Source organism: Bactrocera latifrons, unplaced genomic scaffold, assembly GCF_001853355.1.
Source record: "Bactrocera latifrons isolate USDA-ARS-PBARC rearing strain unplaced genomic scaffold, ASM185335v1 scaffold_86, whole genome shotgun sequence".
Taxonomy (NCBI): Eukaryota; Metazoa; Arthropoda; class Insecta; order Diptera; family Tephritidae; genus Bactrocera; species Bactrocera latifrons.
This window is the reverse complement of record NW_017537556.1, coordinates 418827-427080: the sequence shown is the minus strand read 5'-3', so window position 1 is coordinate 427080 and position 8254 is coordinate 418827. Positions and strand designations below refer to the sequence as shown.

At 39.7% G+C, this 8254-nt stretch overlaps 1 protein-coding gene across 1 annotated transcript in view; it reads right to left on the bottom strand.

The window, feature by feature from the left end:
• Window positions 1–840: 840 nt before the first annotated feature.
• Window positions 841–8254, bottom strand: part of LOC108977279 (D-2-hydroxyglutarate dehydrogenase, mitochondrial-like) — a 9989-nt gene continuing 2575 nt past the window's right edge. The window contains exons 3-8 of the mRNA XM_018946889.1: window positions 3695–3836; window positions 3232–3623; window positions 3007–3175; window positions 1653–1782; window positions 1245–1567; window positions 841–1185 (exon numbers count right to left, since the gene is read on the bottom strand). Of these exons, the coding sequence (XP_018802434.1) occupies window positions 935–1185; window positions 1245–1567; window positions 1653–1782; window positions 3007–3175; window positions 3232–3623; window positions 3695–3836 (1407 nt within the window). The 3' untranslated portion in view covers window positions 841–934. The remainder of the gene's footprint in view (window positions 1186–1244; window positions 1568–1652; window positions 1783–3006; window positions 3176–3231; window positions 3624–3694; window positions 3837–8254) is intronic.

Here is an 8254-nt window from a genome sequence, read left to right as displayed (position 1 = left end):
ACTGAGCATCTTTCTCTTTGACACCATGTCTGATATCCCACGTGATCTGTCAAATACTAATGCATGAAAATCCTAACCTCAAAAAAATCACCCGATATAATACTGTCAATTCTTGTATTGAATAGAAAAATCTGACAAAACAAAACGATGTGAGCCAAGTTTTGAGCATCTTTCGAGAACTTCTTTCGTAGTGACTTCAATCTCTTGATGCGTATACAACAACGCCAGGTCGACCAATCTATCTTGAAGCGTGTTGGAATGAAAAAGAATGCTCAGAGCTGGCATTCGTCACAAGAAGTGTGCGGAATATGCGAAGAAAACTATGAATTATGGTATATAGGTCTACTGCGTAGTTTTCAACGTTTCCACGCGCCGTAAAATGACAGAAGCATCGATGCCCAGTGGTTGTGCACTGTCAACTGTTGGCTTTGCTATGTGAGAAAACTTGGAGGATAAACCGCGGAGAATAGCCGACTGTGTGAAAATGAATGAAATCTGACCACATTGTTGCTCACTCCCCAAATAACGGTACAGTTTAAACTACTTGCGACAAATCAATAACTTAACACACCAGAGGCATTTAAATTTAAACTTGAGATCATCTCAAGAGCGCTCAATAGGAACTGGAGTAAAAAAACTATGGACGTGCCACCACACACTTTTAGGTGCAATTACACATCTCGGTACCTAGAAAACCGATTTGGACTAAATGACAAAAAAAAAAAACAATCCAAACATAATACTCCAAAATCATTATTAAATACTTTTATACACTTTTATTTATTTTTAAACACATTTCTTGAGTTTGAAACTTAACTAAAGTATGCTCGCCAACACCAATTTAATATTTACAACACTATATTTATATTTAGTAATTTAATAATAAATATAAGAGGTTCAAGGTTAACAACTTCGTTTGCAAACGAACAACAATTCAGTTCAGCACTTTGTAAGRATTCAAGATGCTATTGGGATCCAAAAGTTGCTTCAATTCGCGCATCTTCAAAATGGCCGCTGGGCTTTTACTGTATTTCAAATAGTTCTTCTTCAAGAAGCCGATACCGTGTTCCGCGCTAATGCTGCCCTTCACTTGGGATGTATACTCGTAGACGAAGGGTTCAATGCACTTGTAGATTTCTTGTGTGAACTCGGTACAGCAGATATTCAAATGTAAATTCGAATCACCTGCAAGCATTGACATGCTGAAAACCATGCAGATAACTTAGAAACTAAACAAAACTCACCCAAGTGTCCATAGCCACAAACACGTGTCGCCAAATTTCCCACACGTTCCTGCATCACCTCGACAATGTGATAAAATTCACGCAACGGCAAGGAGATGTCATATTTGAAGCAGAAACCATCCTCGATAAGCGCAACGGGCACCAGTTCACGCAACTTCCAGATCTCTTGCATTTTACCCACTTCGCCGGTGATGGTGCCGTCAATGATTTGTCCTTTCTCCATGCCATTTTCAAGGAAACGATTGAATTTCTCCATATCATGCTCAGCATTGCTGCCGGACGTCTCGATTAGCATATAGAAGGGATAGCCTTCGATTGGTGAGCTGGAGGTCAGAGATAAAGTGGAGAAAATGTCAAATATTGCTCTTTTCAAAAGTTCACCCGACCCGACGAAAAGCTGACGCTTACTTGAGTTTAAAGTGATTAACGCTGGCATCCAAGGAATTGGCATCGATCAATTCACAGGAGGACAGAATTTCACCCAAGAACTGTCGCGAATCGCGGAAAGTCTTGAGCACGTCATCGAAGGAGGATAGACCTGCAAATGTTAGGTTATAAGAAGAAATTTTAGTTCCAAGTGTAAAAAGCTTACAGAGACAGATATTTAAATAAACGTGTGAAAAGGAAAACATTTATTTCCGATTTTACGGTTATCTGAGATATTTTTTTAGGAAATTTTCAAGTCTGTCAATTTTATCAGGTTAGTTAAGTAAGCTGGCTAATAGGAGACGAGATTCATTAGGAATGCATAAAATGTGAGTCCATTGTGATAACAATAACTCCTAATTTTGGATCAACTCCGTATTCTGGATGTACTGAAAAGAACTAATGTCAATTCTGATTAAACCGGATTCGCTGAAGGTGTGCCTATCGAAATATTTCAGCCTCAATCTACAGAAAGCTGACGAGACTGACAAAAGTCCCATTCGCTTGGCTACCGAGCAAGTTCGGGAAAAGCCGGCAAAACGATACGCAACGAAATTTCCTAAAGTGCTGAGAGACAGATCTGGCTAAATTGGAATGCTTTGGGGACATGGAGGATTGCCGAGGTCTTGCGTCGAGCGGAAGTAAGACACGGATGCTTTCTACTCACACGGTCTTGAAAAAACTGCAGGCCGGTTTTTGGCCTAGTCAAAATTAACGATGATGTAGAAAGCGCAAGTATGTAGGAGAAATGCTGGAAAACTTCTGTCCGGTCTTATCTAAAACTCTGCTTAAATATCTAAGAGCCTCGCAGTTCAAGGGACTGGACGAAGTATCAGTTTTAGACGTCGAGACTCTATTAAAGTTTGCAAAAAGTGTTAACGTCCTGTACGATGTAAACTTCAGCGCGTAAATGTATTAAAATGAAGCTCTATCTGGCATTACCAAGGGTCTGTAGGTCCTGTACGTCGTATCAGTCAGTCAGTATAGTCTCACCAACGAAAAGTAGACAGTAGAGAAGTGCCCATATACTTTCACCATGGTCTCCCCCATACAACTTGAACAGTCCGGCTTTATTTTTAGCCTCGCCGCTTGAATACCTCTACGACACTGCTCTGTTGAAACTTGCGCAATCACGGCTAGATGAATCTTGACAAAAGCATGTGAATGCCATAAACGTTGTATGATCCATTCTGGTTCTAAAGGAAATATTGGCAGCAATATCGTCAGCAAATCAACCGATTATGAATACGGAGACAAACTAGACACCAACCGACTACAAAGGCAGCTTCGCTCTTTCTGCTAGGCTTGACGTTCTTACGCACAGCAAATATCTTACCCAAAAAGGCAACATGCTGCGCTTGTGACTGCGGCGCACACAACATGGAAACCTTGGTCACCACACCGAGGGTACCCTCTGAGCCAATAAAGAGATGCTTCAAATGATAGCCGGTGTTATCCTTTTTGAAGTCGGACATGAGATCGAGCACATCACCGTTGGCAAGAACCTGCAAACGAAAAATTATAAAAAACAACATCACCTGCCAACAATCGGAATACCTACCGTTTCCACACCCAGTACGCTGCCGTGCAGATTGCCATAGCGCAGCACACGTAAACCGCCGGCATTTGTCGACACATTACCGCCAATGTGACAACTGGACTTGGCGCCCAAATCGAGTGGCACCACCAAACCCAATTCGCGCGCTTTCAAATCCAAATTCTCCAAAATGCAGCCAGCTTCGCATGCCGCTATGCCAGTGATCTCATCGATGTGCAGAATCTTATCGAGACGCGCCAACGACAAGACGATTTCATCACAAACCGGCACTGAACCGCCGACTAAGCCGGTGTTGCCACCTTGTGGACAAACCGCCAATTTTCGTTCGTTACAATATTTTAATATGGCGGATACTTCCTGCGTGGAGCTGGGTCGCAACACCAGTTGGCTGCTACCTGCAGAAAGGAAGAGAAATGGGTTCTTACAAATTGTCTCCATCGGGCTATGGTGTGGTGTGACAACATACCGCGTACACTGCGCATAAAATCTACATTGTAGCCCTGCAAATCGTCTTGCACGAGGTGATTTTTCCCCACGATGGACTCGAAGAAGGCTATATCCTTGCCTTCTAAGGTGGCATAATTGCCACGTTTTACATTGTGACGCACCTGCAACGGCAAAGGAAAACACAAACACATAACTATTTTTGAAACACACACAAATACAGGAGAAAATTGAACCAAAGAAAAAGGAAAAGGAAAAGGAAAAGGCTGAAAACCACCCCTAATGAGTTTTCCTGCGGCTTTGTCTTTGCTTTTGTGTAAATGCGCGGCTGTTCACTTGTGTTAGTGTGCGTGCGACATGGTGTCGGTTGCATGCACCCCAAGAAAAGGGGTGTCCGACTAGAAGCATAAAAGCAGCAACAACGATAACAGCAATGAAAAATAAAATTTAAAAAGGCGGAGCTGGCCCGCTTAACAAATGATAACTTAAAAGGTAGACGAAGAAGAAGAAGAGATGTACAGTTTTAAATTCAACGCCAGTCACACTAAACTTCACATGTGTCAAATTTCATTGTCGTCGTTGTTGTTATCACTCAGCCGAACACAACGTGAGTAAACCCATAAGCTACCCGATTCTCTGATAATACTTTTTGTCGTTGTTTTGACAGATATTGGTGTCGCATGCTTTGAAAGCAACTCACCTACGTTCGGTCACGATCAAAGCAATGTCGATAAAGTCTATAAGTCTTTATTTTAGATTACCGCTGTCACTAAAAAAATCTCGGTTATCTTCAAATTTGTATAAGAGAAAACCAATTTAGTCTTGTTTGACTGGGAGTTCGAAATAATTTCGTGCTCTGGATATTTTACTACTTCCTTCACCTTTCAACATATTTTGATGGGAATTTCAAGACGGACTTCCTGTCTGCCAAGTCTTAACTCCATCCTTCAGTATATTTTTATGAGACATATGAGACAGACTTCCTGTCCGTCAGCTCTCTGCTTCATCTTTCAGCATATTTTTATGGAAATTTTGGTACAGTCCTCCGATCTGACAGCTCTCAGCTCCATCCTTCAATATATTTTATGCAACATTTGAGACAAGCTTTTTGTCTCTCGGCTCTCAACTCCATCGTTCAACATATTTTTATGGAAACTTTGAGACAGTCTTCCTGTCCGTCAGCTCTCTGCTTCATCTTTCAGCATATTTTTATGAAATTTTGGTACAGTCCTCCGATCTGACAGCTTTCAGCTAGATCCTTCAACATATTTTATGCAACATTTGAGACAAGCTTTTTGTCTCTCGGCTCTCAGCTCCATATTTCAAAATATTTTTATGGAAATTTTGAGACAGTCTTCCTGTCCGTCAGCTCTCACACATTTCAAAATATTCTTATTCAACAAAAATTCTACGAAAATCTCATGTTTCTGTTTTTTATCTTTCATAATGTCATCGTTTGCTTCTGAATTTCTCAATCCGATTTGCGGCTACAGCGACTTAAGTTAAAGATATCTCAAGCAAAAATTTCTGCCAAAATTTAATTTATCACAAATATCACACATGATTTTAGCCTACTCTAATTTAAATATAGGCCTCCTTCTACCTTATACCCAATATAATGATTGTCGCGACGGTTCAAGCAGAGTCTAGCGCATTTTCCATTCCGCGGTCACCCTTACATATTTAGCAATTAGTGAAGATCTTTATCCTACCTATCATACACCCTATATGGTTTTATTCTTTACATATTTTTTCTCTAGTTTATCGAGGCTTAGAACCCAAAAAGTATGAATCTATCCCAAACTCTCCCCTCTGTGGAATCTCTGTTTGGCATAAGACTATACGTATCGGTAACCAACAAAATTGAGACGGAATGTAAGAACTAGTGGTAATAAATCTATTATTTTTTCAATAGCTAGCTTTAGGTATATGTATGTGGCGACGTAGATATAACTCAACTCAAGATTTCAAACTAAAAAATAACACTAAAAACACAAAATTTCGAACTGAAAAAAAAACTTCTCAGACAGTGTCGTGATTGCTTGACTTAGGCAGCTGAAAATATGAATAGTATGATCCTGATACTGTAACAGCAAATCTCAATTTTAGTTTAGTGGATTCCGATCTGCTAACTTTGATGTAAAAAAAGCACAACGCTTTTGCTAAGTATTTTTTGAGATTAGCAGGGAGTCATCCACTTTTAGTTGCTCTTCACTTAATACAGCAATATCAACAGTTGGACCGTTGGAAAGAAACAATCGGCCAGAAGTTCCCAGCTATTGCCAATTGTAAGGGAATTGTGTGCCATCAGGACAGCGCCGGCTCCGGAGCTTATTCAAGGTGGAGGTACATACATATACAGCCGTTGACAGCTAATTAGAAATTCACTCTGTTTTGTAGTTGTGTAGTTAAAGTTCTTTCCTTTTTAAAAAAAAATAGTAAATGCGTTACGTATAGAAGGTGAATTGAGTGCGACAGCTAATTAGAAACAGTTATTTAAGGTATTAGAATTCCTTCTGGTGCTAATTTTTATTAGCAGTATTATTGATTTCTGGTAAGGATGTGTTTCAAAGTTGCGGTGTAAAATATATTAAAATGGATTATTCAATTTTTTTAATGAGGAAAAGCTGCCGCTGTACACCTACCCTTCGCAGCTACATTTTTAACCTTCATCGGTTTGAAAATATGTGCAAAGAAATTTCGAATAAGGTCAAATGCTCAAAAAAATTTGTTTTGAATGTTCTTAAGCATATACTCATACGGAATTTCAAAACTAGTTTCAATATTGCACACAAAGAAAAAACTTCAACAGAAATATACCGCAAAATTACTACCATTTGCCTTGGAGACCCAAAAAAAAGAGTTCCACTGACATTTTACGTGAAATTCAAGACGAATACAATGTTCAAATATCCAAGAAAATAATTTGACGTTGTTTAGTCGCATCTGTACTTTACGGCAGGGCAGCACGCAGGAAACCACTTAAGACTAAAATTCATTAGAAACGGTACGTAGAGTTTGCCAACTCTAATTGGCCTTGGACAACAAATCAATGGAGCTATGTCATTTGGAACGATGTAACAATAATTAATCGCTTAGGTCCTTATAGTCAAAGGTATGTTCGCCGTCCAATAATTCGAGAATTTAATCCTCGCTATGTTCCACGCGTAATTGAGTATGGAAGAGGATCAATCATGGGGTGGGATTTGTTATCTGCAATGGTTTGGTCCACTCCATAAGAATAATGGATTTTTTAAACAAGGAGAAATACTTCTACATCCTAAAAAATGTCAATTTGCCATGGCCTGAAGAAAATTTGCATTTATAAGGAAGATAACAATTCAAAGCATACGTCTAAGTGGACACAAAAGCTTTTTTTTAATGAAAATTATATCAATGTTTTGGAGTGCGAATCGTCCCGCCCAGAATTAAACCCTATAGGACATCTCTGGGTGATGTTAAAAAAGCCACATGCAAAAATATTCCAAATATGGATGTTCTTCCCGATGAAATTAGAACAATGTTTACAATGATTCAGTTTGATCAAAAATACAAACATACGAGTGGTACAAAGCCTTCAAAATGTCTCGCTCTGAACGACTTTTCACCTCTTCAACTGATGAGTGTTAAACAGATGGCAAGAGAGCTCGGCATCTCTCGCGAGTCCGCTTGAATGTTGTTGGTAAATATTTTGGGTATGAAATTTTTTTCAAAAAGAGTACCGTAAACAGATTTTTTTGGGCATGCTTGATCGTGTGAATTCCAATCCCACATTTGTGTATAATGCACTACTGCCGATGAAACATGGATTTATAAGTTTAACATGCAAACAAGTCACTAATCATCGGAGTGGAGGGGAAAAAAAGTCGAAACCGAAAAACCACGCCAAGGCGCTCAAAAATCAAGGTGATCATTGTTTCCTCCGATATTTGTGGTTTGGTGCATCATGAATTTATTCCGGAGGGACAGACCGTCAAACATCCGTCGAAAACGGCCGGAATTGTGGAGAACGATACATGAATTTTACACGATGATAAGTCACCATCGCATAGAGTCACGATTGTGGCCGAATTTAAAGCCAAAAACGCAATGAATGTCAGCGATCAACCACCGTAATCAAAAGAGAATTCTTCCCCTTCCCGTACGCCTGTCCACCATACTATTGCACCGTAGAGCAGAAGTGGTTTTACAATAGCACCATGGAGAGAGCTCCAGAAGTGCCCAGGAATGCTCCAATAACCCTTTCGTATATGCATGCTACACATTGGGCAAGCTTCTACCGTTTTCAGCAGAAGGAAGTTAAGCTTATATGCCTAAGTCTTCCTCCTCTCTCCATATATGTACATATGTATGTATGTGACACATACATGAACTTCATGCATCCCCTAAAAATCGCCTCTCGCCACGGCACGGATAAACAGAGCACATTCTGTAGCATTGCTGGAATGATTCCGTCTGTACCGGGAGATTTGTATGGGTAGAATGAGTGGATAGCCCATTCTACACTAAATACATACATATATGCACCATCAAAGAGGCACGTTTTAAAAAATATTATACATATACATATGTATAATTTTTT